Consider the following 20,879-nt stretch of genomic DNA (forward strand, 5'->3'; position numbering starts at 1 on the left):
AGAAACGGGACGGAATCGCGTGCACATAATATTATTATTATTATTATATTAGAGGGGCGAACGACGTGTATTTTCCAACACAGTCCGATGAACACCGACTTGTGTGGTTTTTTTTACAGTCACCTCTTAGTGGCGGGTGCGAACGGTCTGTCGTGTCGTGAGTCGATACCGTTTGTCGCGTTGGTTCGCGGTCCGCGTGTGGGAAAAACGAAATTTTTTTTTTGACGAAAATCGCCTATCCGGACAAGTATTGTTTTTTATATCGTGTTACCGTTTGTTTACAATAGTGTCCGTTGTGGATTTTATACGTTCAAACGAGCCGACGACCGCAGAACCGCGAGGTTTAACCGTGTGAATATATTATTAATGCACCGCGAACCGGGAGTCGTCGTCTAGGGGACTTGACCCGAGATCATCAGGTCGGTGGATTTATTGTTATTTACCATATTATACGTAGATATATTTACAATAGGATTTGAGAACCCTATCCAAATTAGAAACACATTTATAAAATTCTATCAAACGAATTTCTCCATAATATATACGATTTTTTTTTTTCGAAATCCATAACGAGGCTATTTCACTGTATTTACTCATAACGGGTGAAGTCTACTCAAGTTTGTATGTTTCTTATAATGCATGCGATATAATAATATATTATATTAAACGGTGCGCAACCAACACTTTTTTAAAGGCTACATGGAAAAGTAGTATAATATTTTATTATATTTAACCAACCTCAAAATAGTCAGTAGGCATTTTTATCTGTCTAGTATAACGATATTTAGTATCATTTTTTAACATCTATTACATAATATAATTTTATTCCACAGAGTTTTAATAGTGTATTAATAAGGTATAATCAGAATACAGACACGTTGTTTAGTTTTTGCAGTAGTTAGGTTTGTTGGTATCAATAAGCGCGTATCTTGATCATTCATGTGTTATTTTTACAGCATAATTCATGGCCCCTTAATTTTCATCATTAGATGTATTTATGACTTTATTGCGAGATGGTTGTTATATGGTGTTATAACGGCCTTAAAAATATATCATTTGACCAATGCAATATGAGTTTGTACGAGACAAATACTGAAACTAAGGCTCAGTAGTGTGACCAAAGGAGTACTAAGACAAATTCCATTTTTTTCTTTTTATTTAGAAATTCCGTGGGGTAAAATGTATACCTTAATTTAACACTTTCGAGGGGTATCTACCAATTTTCTATTTCATAGTTAAGTATATGATAAATATACTTTTTCACACCGTTCATCCAACATAATATATATATTTCCACTAGAAACTATGTGCTAATCTCGGCGGAAAACTTTAATAATGCCTAAGCTAATCGTCCAGTTTAATATCGCAGTAGTGCTTACATTACCGCGACGAACTTGCGACTGCGCATAAATAGATGAGAGTAAAAGATTAATGTTTTGTCGTTTGTATGTATTTAATGATCACCAGAGAAAACTAATTTTAATTAATTAATTTAAAGACGAACCCCCAAAATCATAGTCCATAAACGTCATAGTGGCATGCATAAAATATATACATATAATGATGCTGTAGCGTATAAACGCAAGCACTAGAAAATAATACATCATAACTAAATATTATTTGTATGACAATTCGTACGCATAGTGGAAAGTCTCTCGTGGCCGTTTAAACGTACAAACTATACACATACAAAATATGAAAAAAATATTGAAACATATGTATACGACGCGATGACAACTGATGTACTACATATTTTTATATACAATAATATATGTGAATATATTATGCGAAAACGTTTCGAGTTTAAAAGAAAAAAATCTATTTCAAGTGCACTTATCTCTAACGTGTATTTAATACATATATATTTTTTTATTTTTAATTGACTATTTAAAATATTATATTCAGTACATATTTTAGTGAATATGTATATTATAATACGTGATGTCGAATGAATGAAAATTTATCGTGAAAAATTAGTTCCAACTCAAATATTCACAATATATTTCTAAAACGAATAAAAACGACGACGGTATTATATAGCTATTATATAGAGCTACTTTTATTTTATGATTTGGCGCGGCGATAATTTTACACGTGTTAAATGTACACACATGATAATAATATATTCTAATTTATTTTCGTTTATTATTATTTATATGATATAAATATTATATTATACGTACGTAGGTATTTATTGTTATTAAATTTTGTTTTTAAACGTAGTTTTACTAAAAAAAACCATTGCCTGTTTGAAAATAACACGTTGACCGCTCTTCTGCAGGACAAGGTACTACAATACTATTATGGTATAACGTAACTAGAATACAGACACGTTTTTTAGTATCTGCAGGTGTAGTAGTAGAATTGTGTATATTATACGGTAATCACGTCATTTTTTATTCTAGATTATTTATAATATGCAAAATTTATTATATTGAATGAAGTGAATAGAAATAATAGTTAAATAATTTTCAAACAGTAATAATTATCCTACTGTTAGGTATAATATTATACTATCTGAAATGTAGATTAAGAACGATTGTTGTTTATCAACATTCAACGCAGTATAACAACGATAATGTCAACAGATTCAAAACGTTTTCTGTGACCTTTATATAAAATGAGAATAGTTTATTATTGGTATATTTTATAATACTAGACTAAATTATTTTGTTAAAAAATAATATTCAACAAAACAATAATATAATAAAACAATACGAATACGAGTGAGACAAAGGTTGAAAATTAAAGTATTCATAAAATAACATTTTTAATAATTTATATAGATGACGACCATGGATTACGATTAACAGACAAACTAAAAAAATTCAAACTTATTATCGAACGTTATTTTCAGTTCGAATTTCAAGAAAAATATATTACGATATTCGTTGAAAAGAAATACTTATTTAAATCGTTCGTGTATCGTATAATAATAGAAATGTCATCACGGTATAAATGCAAAGATATTAGGGACTATGTATAATTTTAATACACCTATACTTCTGTCATAAAAATGACACCATTGTGTCAACTTTATAGTATAATATTGATATACATGTGTATACCATCGATAGGTATATTATAGTATTATGTTACATTGGTAATACACTAATATTAATGAACAAGCGTTACGAAGGCTCGTAGATACGGTTTGACACGTGGTCGTGGTACTTATACAGTTATACATAATATGCAGTAGTATACAGCGAGCATAAATATACAATAATGTACCTATAATATTAAGTAGGTTGCAGTGGTATATTATTAAGGGTAGGAAAATCACCATAAAAAAATTTATTTTAAATACTCCTCAATTGATACTTTTTAATTTTTATTTAAAAAAAAAAATAGGTAGCTTATAATATTGAATGATTTTTTTTTTTTGGGGGGGGGAGGTTGTAAGTAGTAGCATAAGTACATAGGTATACTTCAACATTTTCAAAAAAATTATACACTAAATAATTTTCAGAAAATATAAAGAGGATTCTCGTTTAAAAAACAGAAGTTTTGTTTCGTCGTAAGACACTTCTTTTAATAGGTAGTAAGAAAATTTCAACAGTTTAAAAGTATGTTTAAAAATTCCCAAAATAGGAACTTGAATAAATTGATATTTAAATGAAAAATAGGGAACAATCATGCCCTAAATACTCGCATAAAATAATTTGTTGATAACTCAATGTCCGCATAGTTTATTATTCTTACATATTATCATGTATTAATATTATGTATTATTATTAACATTACAGACGATCAGAGTGAATCCAGACGAGGTGAACTGCATTACGAATCATGAGCACGAGATTCCACAAGTAAGTACTATTAGTACACAACTATACTTGGTATTATATTGTCTGTGGTTAAATACATGATTCGCTGGTCTTTATTAATCGTGCGCAGAACGCAATAATATGATTAATGGTATGATTAGATAAAAAAATGGAAGTGTGATTCTGTTTAAGTGGATCGTTTTTTTCTTCTGATTATTATACCTACTAAGAACAATTAAATCATAAAACCGGCTGATAATAATTACATTTCAAATGTATATTAGTAATATAGTGCAGAAATTTGAGCAATTATTTAGATACTAAGCTTAACTTATTAAGTTTCGTATACTTTTGTTTTACTTTTTAGACCAAATATTGATTTGAACTTTAATTGCAATGTGTACGTTTTGTTAGAAATTCAAAAAGATTCGACCAACAATTATCTGTGCGTATTTTGAACTATGTATACGGTGTAGGACGTAGGTATATCAGTGTATGTAATTTATTTAAAATAGTGAAAGGTTCTTTTTATTTAAAATCTTCTTAAAATTACATCGTTTTAAGTATTTAATATAAATATATAATTTGGTGACCGCTGTAACCTGGACACTCGACGTCTATGTTAAAATAAATATATTCTAAACGAGTCGCGGACTCAGCTACGTCAATTTAAAATACTATAAATAACGTGTTCAATAATGATATAATTGTAAATCGATTTTATTAACAATACCATGTACACATATTATATTATCGAACCTTAAAGTTCAATTGTTTTCAGTGTGTTAGATATAAATTGTAGGTTTTCAATGTTTTCATTTAAATTGTTATTAGTCATTAGACGTAGGCGCGAATGCTTTCTCTATGCACATCATTATACGTATAATATAATACCGTAGGTACAGTGATATTCTTAACAAGGCGTATACCTACCACACACGAATCAGTAAAATTAAATACGACGTTATAGATAGACATAATATAATTATAAATTGAATACTTGTCGAACTCTCTTCATTGTAATATCGTGCGCGTGTGTGCTTATGTGCAGTATACATTATACATTGTTCAGTAACATCATTAAAATAAATTTAAAATAAATCAATACCACAGCCACAGCGTCTTGATTTTTTCCGACAAATTTCTACTGACCGAGTTCCATTGTATGCGACGAGACAACAATAATATATGACATTATACGTTTAAATTTGAGGGCACCGCGGGAATCAAATCAAAAATAGAAATCCAAAACGTCTTAATATTACAATATACACATGATATTATACGATTTGTCCAAACGGGTGAATGAGCGATGACGAATACTTACGATTTACTCGAAATCATAACTCGTTGGGTTTACGAAGAATGATTTTTTTTTTTTATTTTAATTTAAACTTATGATTGTTATTATAATATACGAAATGAACAAAAAAAAAAAAAAAGAATGTTGCATATTCGTTCGTATGAAATGAATGAATTAATTGTAAGCGGCCGTTTTTGACGTGAGTGAATAGTCATGTCGTTTATACTGCAGTGTTCTTATCTGGATCATTTCTAAACGCAGGAAAAATTAGATCGTATAAGGTGGGACGTCCGTCAAGTCTTTAAATGCACTCAAGGACTTGCAGGTTTATTTTATTATATAATTATATAAGTCGTGGGTAACAATCAGTGCGTGTTGTATTCAAAGTTAGATTCCGATTTGTGTATGTATGACCAAATTGGCGCCTAGAATTTTGATATTGCATCGTACTTGCTCATTGTCAATTGTCATATTCATATTCTCAGTGGAAATGCTATTTCGTCGATGAACATATTAAAGTATAAAGTATAATAATCAATACAGGTGATAAGGATATGAAATTCGACAACTGTATAAATTAAAATAATGGTCCTTTTTGTCGAAATGTAATTTATTATCAAGCATATCAAAATTACGAGTAAATATAAAATGAAATAGTATTTATATAGAATTAAAAAAAAAAATAATACTAATATGATTTCTATTGTGAAATAGCAATACTTTAAACTAACACAACGTAACGAATATATACTTATGTAAATATTTTCCACGCTGTACTTATTCGATTATTTTTATAATGAAGAGTCGTACACTGCTTTATGTAGGTGTAATGCTGATAATATAATATTATTATATTAGACTCGTTAAATTTTCCAGATTTTAATTATTGTTTTACACTTTCCCCGAGCGCAATTATTCTCACTTTTCCCATTTAATATGAATTCGCATCGGCTACGACTGCATTTATGATGGCACCTATGGGTATCGTACTATTTAAACAGCGGATAGGTATACAATATGGTCAAGGTAGATAATTTAACCGCTAAAATCACAACTCGCATCGTGTTTCTCTTTAAACATAGTTGACTCGGTTTCTGCTAATTACTTAACATATCGTGTCAAAAATTATCTCTGTTAATCAAATAGAAAATTAAGGATTTCGCTACCGTTAATATATACAGGTAGAAGAAGTTTTTCATTTTTAATTAATTAGTTATAAGTCATGGCATTATTAAATACTATTTAGTATTTATTTGTATACTACTTATAACTATGCCATTATACAAGTAACTTTTTAATGTAAAAGATTTAATCAAAATTAATTTTATTTTTATATTTTCAATATTTGTGAATATTGATTTTACAATAAAATTATTAAGGGGTTATATTTTGTTTTGTTTGTGTATTGTACGTCTGTGGAAAGAGTTCCTATAGCAACTTCAAGATATTAACACCAAGTTATATTTATGGTGTTTAACATAATAAGTTTAACATAGATTTATATATTATTATAATTTATATTTATTTATATTATTAATAAAATAATTTATTTATCTTATCAGTTAAAACTAATTGATTGGTTTTCAAATATTTTCATAAACGTTAGTTTTTGTTAAATAACGGAAATTTACAAATTACATATTTCTTTTCCATTTCGTTTCTAATATTCTCGTCTGCACTTTTCGTTATAGGTGCACATATTAGAAACTGTATCGAATACAGTACACACATTTACAGTAGGTATAATGTAATAATATTTTATTCAAAAACTCAAATTACCGATACTATGTATATGACGTATTTATGCATTATTATGGTTAACTGATGTATACACTTTCTTTAAAAATGAACAATAATAATATATTTTCATAGATTTACAATTTAGTATTGTTTTTTGTCATTGAAAACTTTAAGTCTTAAAAAACGACTAATTTAACGATTATTAAGACTAACTATATTGTATATGCCTACTAATGTATATAATTATTATATTATACTTAATTTTTCGTCGTGGACGACATTATAATCATCAGATATCAACCTACAAAATCAGCTTCGAATATATTTTTACATATCGTAATACTATAATAATTGTAGATTGCGCGCGTGGATAATAATAGTTACCTACGTCTAATGCGATGATATTATTTCAGAGGTCAAACGGCAGATAATTCATTACGTTAAAATCGTGCGGCAAGGACTTCTGTGTATCTTTTACCGGCATATAATATTTTATAAGCCTTAACCGTTTGCAGGCACTTAACAATCAACGTTAAAAATAATGTACACGATAGTTTGCGGATTCGTTAAAATTTTCCTATACGCATCGGACAACCTTCGCAGGAGAGGGTCCTCTATCAAAATTATAGTATATAATTATACACTTAATAGCCGCTATTCGTACGCGTGTATCGCACATAATATTATAATAACGTCACGATACTCCCGAAATATATATTTTTATATATGTCTGTATAATAATATAACCTATCTACCTTCGCACGGTGCAATGCCCTACTCGACTCACTGATTTAATACAATTCCCGGCACATCATCACCGCAGCCACGTGCATACATATATATAATAAATACAATACGGATGTACGTGAAGTAGAACTATCGACGTGTGTAGTGTGTATGTATTATTTAAGTATTTTCGAAACGAGTTCGAACCTAATGCGGGAGAAAAAACACGGGACGTCACGACAAAGTATACTGTGATTTTTATCATCGCGAGAATACTGTGCGATCGGATATGTTTTTTCAAATTATTCCAACGGAAATCTATTTATTGAAGTGGAAACGGAGAACGTAATACAGGCAATATAATATTATATATAGCAACGTGTTTCGTGTAACAACACGCGTGCGTGTTAACTAGACGAATGAAATCAACAACGTTTGTTAGTTTCTAATTACCCATATCGAATAAAAATTTAAAAACCGATTGACTAACATGTTATATAAATATCATAAGTAATCACCATAAGTATCTTGTAACTTTATTATTAGTGTATATATATATCATAACTCGTAGACAATAATTTGACCATTTAATGAAATGGGAACCATTTATTTTACACGACGTAGAGTATGAAAAACAAATCATTATAATGACACCTTTTATTGTAAAATTAACGATTAAATCAAATTTGACGTCTTGAGATCTTTTCACGATTTTTGACGGTTCTCTTTGTGAAGTACTATGTTTATTTTTGGGATAGATTCAAGACTTCGATCAAATTCATAGGGGAAATATAAAACATAAATATGTGTTATTCACTTCACTTTTTAATACACTATAATCTACATAGATTATACATCATAGTGTAGGTAAGCACAATGCATAGATGCTTACCACTTCTATTTTTGATATAAGAAGTAATTAAGTTGCTCTTATAAGAAAAAATGTCCATGTTAAAAAATAAAAAATAACAAAAAAAACCCTATTAGTTTTGTCGAACAATTTTTTTTGCAATTAATAAATAATTATAAATAAAAACCAAATTTGTATTTCCTTAAAACACCTAAAATATGATGATAATAATTGATAATCTTATCTAAAAACAACTTTAAAATTCATGCAAACGCTTTATTTAAATTAAAGTTTTAAAATTGAAACTTGTAATTCAAACGTTGTGTGCTAGTCATATTATGGCATCATATACAATAACCTAAGTAAAAAAAAAAATATATTTTTCTACTTCGAATTCACAGCCCTAATAACTATGATCTGTGACGTAGAATGCGTTCCGTTACAACAACAGTGGCGTGATATTATTTTCCATCGGCGTGTAGGTATTGTACTATGTATGGACATTATTATTTTACGATTTAGTGAAACTGCAGTTTGACGTGATGGGAATATCTCATTGATACATATTTGATGTATACCCACACAACATTTGAATGCACGAGACGAAAATCCAAATAAACGTATACTGAGTATTAAACGTCTGCGTGTATAAAACTCTTCGATTGAACACGAACCTAAATCAACAATAGACATACCGGTGCAAGATGTGCCAAAGTCGCATTACAAAACAACTGCTTTCTAATAGCTACGAGATTAGGGGCACGCCGCGCCATTGCCGCCGACGCCTGTACAGCCACCGATGATTGTCTTTCCTTTCACCGGGTCAAAAATCGGCGGTCCCGACGTATATAACATATAGCCTATCATCGGTAAACGTATTGTTGTGCAATCCAAATCTATCGTTTACATATTTGATACTATTAAACCGTTAAATTTAACGTTTATTATACAAATTAAAATACATGATAGTATATATATATACGGTTACGGCTTTATTATTATTTAACATTACCTAAGTGATTTTTATTGTTTTTTGTTTTCAGAGCGGCTCAAGACGGTTTCGTAAACCCACTGAAAGAGGCGACTAAAAGAGATTGTAATGCTAAAGACGATGACGGTATGACGCCGACGCTTTGGGCGGCTTACAAAGGGCACCTTGAAGCGCTGAGGATACTCGTTGGCAGAGGGTAAGGATGACATAATGCAATTACGTTGTTATTTTTGTCAAATGCGTTTATTACACTATCAACGGTTTGTCAAGGAAATCAATCGATTGTATAACGATCGGTGGGAAAGCGTGACATTCGGATCCCAAGACTAATTGGTCTTGTTTGATGATTTACAAGGTGATTCTTTTATCATGAATCACTCATTATTTCAAAAACTATTAAGATTTTTGAAAATATTTCTTTCATATGATTTATGATCAAAATAAAACATTAAAAAAAAATTTTAATATTTCATATTGTTAAAATATTGTTTAGGTTTTTTACTTTTTTTCAAACGACAACATCAATTTTTAATTTCATATTCTGAAGCAGAATATTTTTTGGGATATTTTAACACTTAAAAATTAAAATTTTGACAAGGAGTAGTCATTGAACTACAATTTATAAGCATTTAAAGTTATAAAGTGATGGTACGAGGATACCCTGCCAAATGTTGAACTGGTACTACTCTGCTCAACAAAACTTTAAATACTAGTCTTTATTTCAATTTTATGCATCAAAATAATTCAAAAAAATATTCCGCTTCAGAATATGAAATTAAAATTGTATATTGTCGTTCAAAAAAATAAAAGCACTTACACATTTTTATTTTATTTTCATTGTTGTTTTATTTCGATTGTAAATTATATATATAAATTATTTCCAAATGATAATGATTTTTGGAATAATGAGTGGTCGAATCACCTTGTATATTTAAGTACTATAGGTTCGATTTCAGTGAGATAAAAACAATAGTGACGACAACGTAATAGGATAAAAAAAAAATACAAGTCATCAGTAATACTGACGTTTAACTAGTTTAACTTAAAATCTTTGCAGGTGATTTCCTGTCGTGTAACTATTGCAATTATTATGTATAATTTCATTACATAAATACTAATAAAAACCGAATAAGCGTATAATTTCAACAAAAAATATTAACGATGTTTAAAAAAAATGACTCTATTTACGTAAAAAAAAAACAAAGAGACATTATAAATAATATTAATTCAACTATTATTTCTGACATTCAATTACGTTTTAATTTGTATTCAACATTTACATAAATAGTATTAATTTAAGTCCATCACGTAAACATATATATGTATATACAACCTAAATATAAACTTGCATAGTATTATAATTGTATTAATATAAGACGTGTCAATATTTTGACCAAATAACATTCAATGTTTTAGGGGTGATCCAGAGAAATGCAATTACCATCTTGGACAAAATGCATTACATCTGGCCGCGTCTAAAGGCCATTTGAGTTGTGTGACCTTTTTAGTTGGTTTCGATGTCAACTTGTGGGCTTTGGACTTGGACTTTCTCACAGCAATGCAGTTAGCAGCCATACACGGCAAATCACAAGTACTCCAATACTTGGATAAAGCGGCCGCATCTCAAATGATACAGAACAGGTAAAACAACTTTACACATATAAAATATAACAAATAACAGTGATTATTGATATTACAACGGAAATGTGGTATTTTTTAGAAAAAAAGTTGAATCTAAGAAAGAAAAAGCTCAAAAAGACGCAGAACGTAACCAAAAAAAGTATGAAGAACGGACAAAAAAAGAAAGAGAAAAAGAGAAAAAGCAAATTAGAAGGGTGGAAAAAGAATACTTGGGTGGCAACAAAGCAGATTCGGAAACTGCCATACCTACAGTCAGATCAATTCCTTCGTCGTAAGTACTCAACTATTTAAATATATGATATTTAAAATAATTCTATTTTATACCGATTACTAAACACAATCACACGTTTTTAATGAAGAGTTAATCAGTGTGTATAAATAACGACACACTTTTATAACAGAAAAAAAAAGAAGATTTTTTTCTTTTTTCGAAAATGCAGTTTTGAAACGGTATCTCTCACCGTAAAACCACTTCTCAGTATAAACGTTACATTTACAACGAGATTATATTTATTTTGTTAGTTTGCGCAAATCGTCATCGGACCTATCATGTAAGTCGTTTACGGAGATCGTCGGATCTGGTACCGTGAAAAAACCGTTTGTTAGCTCGGGTGGTGTGAAAAAGATATTGGACAGGAAACTGAAGGCGGCAGCGGCAGCGGTGGATGCGCACAACAAAACCAATAAATCAACGTTCAGATTGATAAAAGAGGCGAGTATATAATATTACGAGTATACTGCATTCTTATTAATTAATTCTGAGAGGTGCGTTTACCGTATTACACCGCATTGTGTTGGATTTAAGGTTAGGTAAAACATTGAGACCTCCGATCGATGGCCTGGATTTTTTAATTTTATAAAAGTATAATTAAAACTTTTTTTTTTAATCCATCTTTACTCCTACTAAACACCGAAATATATAATATAATTATAGGTAATGCATCATATGTGTACATTTCTTCTTTGGCTTTTAACAGTCCTTTTCAGACTCTTACTGCGATACCAAATAGGTGCTACCTCTATTCTTCTATGTGTAAACATATAAATATAAATTATTATTTTTATAAGAGAGCTCCAATATTAGTATAGTAATAGGTCTTCCGATAAGATAGGTCAGACACTGGATGACACTACTGCAATAATGTTTCGAATTTTACTTATAAGTATGTTTGCAGTACAGTACCTACTTATCTAAACACTTTTCTGAAATGATAGAATTTTTTACCATTAATTTATAAAATTATAACATTAGTTAAGTTATTTAAAATTATAAATTTATGACATTGTGACTTCAACAGTAGGGCTGATCCTTATAAACGTAAGTACGTATACTATTATTAAAATACATGAATAAAAATATGAAAATATATTTAATAGTACGACGATAGACAATATATCCTATACCAAAAATTTCGTAGTCGTTGCGCAAACACAATGTTATTTTATTATTATATATGCATTGTTATTGTTACGTAAACGATCCACAGGTCGAGGATAGCACGAGTGTACGAACCATAACATCCAACGGAGATTCACAAATTATTTATGTCAATTCGTACGAGAACGAAAATGGAGGTAAATACAATAAAATAATATCAAAATGATAACATTATAATAATAAGGAATACGTATACTATATAATTCATAGTAAAAACTACTCACAAAACAATCTTATGAAAACACGATCGCGATCGTAGTCGATCTACATAGCATACAGTCAAGATATTGCGCGATTAAAAATCTATTATAAAATCGTATTGAGCGTTGTGCCACTTGTACTTAACGCGTTTATGAAGGAAATAATAATTTCGCGTTTTGTAGTAATATGTAAAAACTGACCATAGTACACGTGTTTTTTTTTTATATTAAACAATTTTAAAAGTACTTTATGTATGTTTATAGTTGGAAGTGTATTTTAAATTTTAATATTATAATATATTATTAGGTATATTGACCAAACAATATTGGTCTCAGTCGATTATACTTTAGCAACAATTTCTTCTGTTATTATATTTTCAATATAAATAATTGTAATAATGTAAATGAAAACAAAAAAGTGTAATTGAATTCAAAATAAAGCATGAATAATTTTTCATATTTTTTTTTTTTTTTTTTTTTGTAGGTATATTTTCAATAATTTTTCAAAATTAACTGTAATTCCACATCACACGGAATTATTACACGTTACCTACATTATGGAATGAAAAAATCATATTTTTTAATTTAATAATAATTTTCTTAATACAAACAAAAAACATATTTCTTCAAAAGAAATAATAAATACGAAACATCGATTAACAAAACAAAAATTACTGTTAACCCTGAAATAGTCAATGTCGTTACACATTTCTTTCTTGCAATTAATATTCTTCACTTCCTTCTTTAAACATTCTTTGTGAGAGCCAGTGCAATATTATGCAAAACTTGGTGGTTCAAACTAACTGCTGAGTTATAGAAAGAGTTTATTATTAAGAAGAAAAATTGTCGATCGAACACATAGACCAATATTGTACAATAGGTCGTTATCTTGACATCCCGTAATAACTGAAAATATTTTTGATTCTCCGGTCTATTACAAAACGACAATAGAAAACGATAAATGAGCGTGTCTAAGTGATGAGCCTGTACAGAAAATTTCCAATAGTCTTCAACTATAGACTAAATAGATTTTAGGTCAAGATAGTTATAATTTTTGTTATTATTATTATTATAATTTATATTGTTTAACTGTGTCAATACTGTAAAACATACACATTTGCTGCGACTATAACGATACTTCAAACCTTTCAAACCTCTGTCGTTGCAGCATTAAAAAAAAAAAACTATAAAATAATAATTAACAAATCTCGTGAATAGTTTAATTAAAAAAAATTAATAAAATTGTACGGTTTTTAGGGAAAAGAGGCAGGATTTCGGATGTCTTCGAGTTACACCGCACCATTTCGCAACCGAACTTCACCATGGATCTACAACAGAACGACGACGCCAATAAAGTACACTGGCACGATCGAGGTAGCATGTTCGATCGACCAGGTTTTGGAAGCGTTGCGTTCAGACAAAAGTAATTTGCTTACATGCATACTCATAAACATTGTTATAATATAATATTACACACAATACATATGTAATAAGCAACTCGTATCGACACTATACGCTGCGACACTACATAACCGATAAAATATTACGACCGTGTAATTTTCGTGTGGCGTGTTTGATACGAGAAGAAAAAAGAAAGAAAATAATATACCGTTTCAGAGAGTAATTTTAATCAAACGATGCGTGTACCCATGTCACTGCAACAGGTCTTTTTGTAACTTAATATGATTTTTTTTCGAAGGAAAAATTATACAAAACACGATCTGTAAAAATCAACCGAGCATCATATTATATATTTCATAATATCTAACGTTAACGGTTTAATTCGTTCATTATCATAAATTATTCATCGACTTGAGTGGCTTATGTGAAATGACTCAAAATTCGAACGTTGAAAACTTTATCACGATTACGCGATCAATTACAGCTATTATATATTCTTATATATTATTATGCTCATTTGTTTTCGATTGATTACCGCAGTTATTACGTCATATAACATATGGTTATTGAACTTTAAAACCAGTTTTTGTAAAATCCAAAATCAAACTTGCACTCGAGGTCAGTGGCGCAACCTGCAGGGGTAAATATGGATCCAATCTTCCCCGCCTTTCACACGACAGTGATTTTTTTAAATTTATTCATACCTAGTAAAAGAATTAATTCCTCAATAATGTAAAAAAATGTAATGGGTAATAATATTTAACGGCAATCTTATACAGTACGTATAAAATAAATATTTGGACCTATATAGTAGTATACCATCAAACCATAGATGTAACAATCGTCGTTGCAATGTTACAGCTATGAAACTACGCTCGTCGTAACACACGTGGTTATTTAAATGACGTAACTCGTTCGTTGTGAGCTTTAGGCGTTTTTGAAAAAGATACTCGGTAAAAAAAACACAAATGAAACACTAGCTACCTAAAGTTTGTAATATACTAATATTTAAGATTAACACAAATGAAAATTTTATAAAACAAGTAAAATACTGAAACGGCAAACAGATACTTTACACGTACACTCATCCACATACAAATATTTTACAGGATTTCCGTCGACGTACATACTTTTGTAGTGTGTATGCTTACTAATAAGTAATAACCAATACGTTTTCAGTGTGACCACAATTCCAGTACCAGATGTGTCTAGAGCGACTATTGAAGACGAGTCGTGCAGTATCGGCAGCGCTGGAAGTCTGGTGAAGCGGAACCAACCGAGCAGCACTATGTCCTGGGACGAATTCCAAAACAGCGACGGTAACGTAAAACCCAATACGTCTATCGTAGTTTATATTACCATGAATAATAATTATTATCGGGTTGTGGATAAAAAATACAACAAATAGTATAATATTATAGTGTTGAAAAAATAATAACGTTGCGCTGTATACGAATCGTTTTAAAACAACTCCGCAGACGTCGGAATCGTTATCCGGTACCTACGGTCAACATTTACCAAAGACGTCTCTTATTTTTATTTTTATTACTAATAAATCTGAACGTTAACACTTACTGTATAATTTCACATTAGTGCGCGCCGACTTGTGTATCTATATATATATATATTAATCTAAAAGTTAGGATTTCCCAAACAAAATATTTATAATCTTAACGTCAACCGCAAGTTGAATGTTAACATAGGTACAAATATAAGTGTCCAAAACGATTTTTTTTTAAGTTGAATGAAGAGTTATTCTAGTTACTATATTATATTACTGACTATATTATGAATAGGTGTATATATATATTATTATTGTTATTAACAATTATTTATTGTAAAAAAATGATAATTGCATGTAAATGCATTTATAATTCACATTCATTTAAAAAATTTAAACTCACCAATCCATCGAATTTCATCAAAATGAAATGTATACTTCCTAATAACTCTATACAAAAGCACGATTTTTTTATATCAAGTCGCTGAATCGACTATAGTGCAGTATCGTATAATAACGGCCTCAAATCGAATTAAATAATATCCTCTATTCGGGTTCTTCTCAGTCGACCGTGATACATCCATTCGATATATAGTACCACAGTGAACTAATATTATTGTCTTTCGTGCGTTTTAGAGGAAAACATCGCGCTGAACGGGCGCAGTACAAAATGGTCGGCCGTGCACAAGTTTCTGGTGTCGGCGGGCGTCGGCGAGTACGTCAACAAGTTCGTCGAGCAGCGGGTGGACCTAGAAGCACTGTTCATGCTCGACGACCGGGATTTGATCTCGCTCGGCCTGCCTCTGGGCCCCAGGAAGAAGCTGCTTGGCGCCATCGAAGAGCGGGCGAGGAGACGATGTGTCCACGAAAACATTAGCGTCTGCACAACCGGAGTGGACACGATAGGTCCTGCAAAATCGCTGAACGAGTGCTAAACAATGTTATATACAAAAATAAACCCAAATCACTGTATCGCGGACCGCGGTTATTCGTTAAGCGAGTTAGGTATCTGTGCAATGTGCAGGGCTGTGATTTTAACTCACTGAAAAAAATGTATGAGTTAAAAAATGACACGAATTCGTTTTAAAAATAAATAATATGAAAAAAAGTCATTTTAAATAATTTTCGTCGTGAATAATATATGATTTCGTTTTAATTTGTGTCTATAAATACATATATAAATCATAATACTCAAGAGTTGTTAACTGTATTTATAATTTTTACTGACAATAATCTAAAAATAGTTCGTCTACGGATTTAAAATTGTATATTACGACGTCAGAATCGAAACGAAAAATAGCGGTCGATCTTGATCGATGAATTTCTAAAAAACAAAAACAAACATTAAAATATATCAAGTACAATATCGTGTTATTAAATCACACACATTAGTATTTTATACGAATAGTATAAGAATATTATGTTAGTATACGATAACCGTAAAATAAATTTCAATCAAATTCAATTTCAATTTCTTCTATGAAAAAACACGCAACTGCCTACATTAAAATTCACAGCCTTGGACGTATGCTGATCGACGTTTGAAAAAAAAAAAATATGTATTTTCAAGTGCAACTTACTTTTGTCTGATCGACGTCACACGATATACATTGACGGGCATTTTAATATTTTGGAAAAGATCTTTATAGATACTGTTAAAAACTAAGTATTGAACAAAATAAGACGTAACATAATTTTGATTGAACACCTGCGATAAGTACGGCAAATATAAATATAAGTATAATAATAATATATAAGATATTAACGATATAATAATATAATATTATTTTCGTATAAGTGCTAATTTTTTACGTTATTTGTATGATAACTGTATAAATTAATATTAAATTGTTACGCGTTTGTGCATTATTACTTGAACCATTGTTTTTCTCTGCTTTAGTGCTTTTGGTTTGGACTTGTAACTAATAATTATGAATTAACTCATGATTCGTGTTATTTTATTTTTAATAATTATTATTACGTACGTCACTACTATTACTATAGAATAATATAACTATCTTAGAACTTATTGTAATAAGATTTGTGTAATGTAATATACAATCGTATAATATTTTAACTGGCAATGACAATAATAATAATGATTGTTTTATTATTAAATAAAGCTATGTTTGTGATTAGTGATTACGTATACTTACCATTAATATTAAGTATTAATATTACTAAATAGATTTATAGGCAGGTACTTGAGCCGATACTGTCGTCGAGATTCACAAAATACGTAAAACAATTTTAAGCTGTATTATACATATATATTTATTATACTTAAAAAGAGTACTTGTGGCTAATAAACCGATTTGTGTATGATTTATATGGACTAGAAGACATATTGGTATTATTTTTTATGCAATGTTGTTCGAGGATACTCCGAAAATGTTTTTAATATTTTGAAAATCGTATTATGTATAGAAAAATGTTCTAAAGCCATAGAGTGTAATAAATAGATGGTCAATCAATAAATTCAAAATATACACATTTTAGGTACCGTGTAATTAAATAATAGAACCGAGAACCATACGCAATGAGATTCGCATTGAAAACGTCGACTAATCGACCAGTTGTCATTCGTTAGACAATTCGAAAAGATCATTTTTATTTACAAGAATTTTCAAGTCATTTTTTTTCTATTTGCTAACTATTGAATTTCTTAAAACAGTTTATTTGATCGATCAAAATTCCATTGGTTCATTAGTGATTCAAAGAAAAACTCTACTGGTATACCCATGTTCAATATAGGTGATCAGGGAAAGAAGTTAGAATAACATTAAGGACACAAATTATCATTACATTGAATTTTTGATATAAATATTTTTTATTATACAGTCATTCATTTATTTTTCAGAATGTAGTTTATAGTGAATGTCATACCACTAAAATAACACAGAACTGATATAACCATAGCCACGATCTATATTACAATCCAATATCAAATAAGAAAAATGAAATAATCTATGATAAATATTAAGCATAATGCTAACACGGCGCCCTGGGTAGTTAATTTTACTACACCACCCCCGTGGGTGAGTATTTAGTTTTAATTATACTATATACCGATGAAGTAAAATATTACGACCAAACCTTTTTGGTTTTTTCATTACGACCTATTAAAGTAAAATCAATTACTTACCATTAAATTTGCCACATTTCCTTAACTATTAGTTCTAGAAAAAAAACCTATTTTGAAATTTGAAATTTATTAAATTGTTTTTTGGAGTTCAAATAAATAAATCTTAATTTTCTGCTTCAAAGATTTACATCGATATTTAAATTTTACATTTTTTAAAACCATTTTTTTTTACAGCTTTCACAAATCGTCAAATGTTGGACTAAAAAAATACCTGTTTAAATTTTTTAAATTTACTCAATTTTTGTGAAAGAAACATAATTTAATTACGCGGTCTAGGAAATCTTTAAAAAAAAAAAATATTTTAACTGCTGATACTTCTTTTGCCAATTAATGATGCTACAAAGGTTATTTAAATTATAACTACACTTTCAAGAACTATGAATAAGTTTTTCTTCGTTTAAGTATTAACCTCCCATCCCTTAAACATTTTTTACCTGATCATCTAATAATTTCAAAATCTAATTTTTTTTGAAAACTTTCCAACTTAACTTTTAAATTATTTAAATCCGACCATCCGATATCTTTTGACTTAGTTTTCTAAGGACCGTTCTTACAGTACCCGGTTAATTGTCGGTTAAGACTAACCAGTAGAATTTTATCGGTTAACGCATAAGAAATTCTGCCGGTTAAGTGGCGTCCATATATTGTAGGTGTGTTCAAATCATATATTCTTATCTTCATTGATACATCTTATAATACATAGTATGTTTTTTTAAATCTCTTAGAGTAACGTAAAAATAAAAAGTAATCACTTTGAAATATTTTACATGTTTAAAACTCGTAATATTGTATTTAGAGTAGATATTTTATTACTTCTATACAACATTTAATTAACAAGTAAAAGATTATAGCAAAATGATTTGATTTCATTAAATATTCACAGCGAAATGCCACAATGTCAATACTGTCGTAAAATGTTTTAAAAATTTTAATTCTAATAAATTGTAGTTAATAGGAATACGCTGTATTTTCTGAGAATGGTTAAGAATTGTATCTATCTAACGATTATTTTCTGAGCTATTAAAGTGTATGTGATAAGAATAATATTACTTAGGCAATAAGAGTCTTGCATACAATATAAAATTGCAAAACAAGCATAAAATATTTAATAATTCATTAATGAACAAGGTAGTAACTATAGTAGTCTCTTAATATGGTTTAGTAGCTAATTATTAATCTGATCCATTAAAATCAATCAATGTTGTATGCAATTTTGAATACTAATTTATTATTAGTTAAAAGACTAAATAGTCATTTATTTACCGTGTTTGAAAATCATACTATACTGCACTACTGCAGTATCTATCTTCTACTAAAACATAATCATACATTTATTTTAAAATGCATTTTTTGCTGATTTCCTTATAAATAGTATCGTTACAGCGATAATAAGTAATAATGTATTGTATAATTTAATTATTTACACAATATTTGAAAATAAAAATATGTTTATGAAGTATAAATTATACATACTTATGCGTGAAAGCATAATCATACACATTTTAAATCTTGTTATGATTCATGGTTAAATACATCGCATTTTTTTCCCTAAAAACATAACATAGATGAATAATTTCTATTATATACTAGAACGGATCAAGTACCAACTGATTCGATAGTTGCACAATTCAATGGCTCTTCTTAAAACGTTTTTAGGGTCAGAGTCAATTTGTCTCCAACTAAAAATATGAAAATCTTCCTACCATGATTATTCATCTGCATTTGGTCTACGTAGATTTAGATACAAATATATCATTTTTTTTTTCAATAACCCATAAGTCATAACAATATATTGTAATACTGGTATTTATGAAGCATTATTTCTTTTAATGATCATAAAACCGCATTTAATGATCATTAAACCGCAATAGTTTTGCAATGTTGTATTTTTTCTTAACATACACATTGTATGTAACTTCTCGGTTATTCTTGAACTGTAAAAAAATATTATTAAAAATATAATATTTTAGGAACAGTGAAGATAATATTTTATTTGAATAAAAATAAATCTACAAAAAGTTTTAATTTAAAATGAGACAAAAATTATCATTTTATTGTAATAAACGTATCAGCTTGGAACAATATTTAAATTTTAGTTACATATAATTTTTAATTATGACGTAACAATCACTTGTACAACGAATAAACTAATAAACTTATACAATTTATAAAC

General features: G+C 29.1%; 1 protein-coding gene and 1 long non-coding RNA gene across 2 annotated transcripts; one reads left to right on the forward strand and one right to left on the reverse strand.

Annotated features, from left to right (window-relative positions):
• Positions 1-108: 108 nt before the first annotated feature.
• LOC114130832 (pre-mRNA splicing regulator USH1G) lies at positions 109-17,904 on the forward strand. The gene is made up of 10 exons (XM_050197064.1): positions 109-419; positions 3,750-3,812; positions 9,433-9,576; positions 10,797-11,021; positions 11,101-11,292; positions 11,544-11,733; positions 12,509-12,596; positions 13,917-14,082; positions 15,240-15,379; positions 16,198-17,904. Exons 2-10 carry the CDS (start codon positions 3,793-3,795, stop codon positions 16,494-16,496), a joined length of 1,464 nt encoding a protein of 487 aa, XP_050053021.1. The 5' UTR covers positions 109-419; positions 3,750-3,792; the 3' UTR covers positions 16,497-17,904.
• A 2,232-nt stretch (positions 17,905-20,136) lies between these two features.
• On the reverse strand, positions 20,137-20,634 carry LOC126549145 (uncharacterized). The gene is made up of 2 exons (XR_007603328.1): positions 20,311-20,634; positions 20,137-20,254 (listed from the first exon to the last, which is right to left on the reverse strand). It is a non-coding gene; the product is annotated as an uncharacterized LOC126549145 (long non-coding RNA).
• Positions 20,635-20,879: the final 245 nt, after the last annotated feature.

Source organism: Aphis gossypii, chromosome 1 (genome assembly GCF_020184175.1).
Source record: "Aphis gossypii isolate Hap1 chromosome 1, ASM2018417v2, whole genome shotgun sequence".
In the NCBI taxonomy this organism is placed as follows: Eukaryota; Metazoa; Arthropoda; class Insecta; order Hemiptera; family Aphididae; genus Aphis; species Aphis gossypii.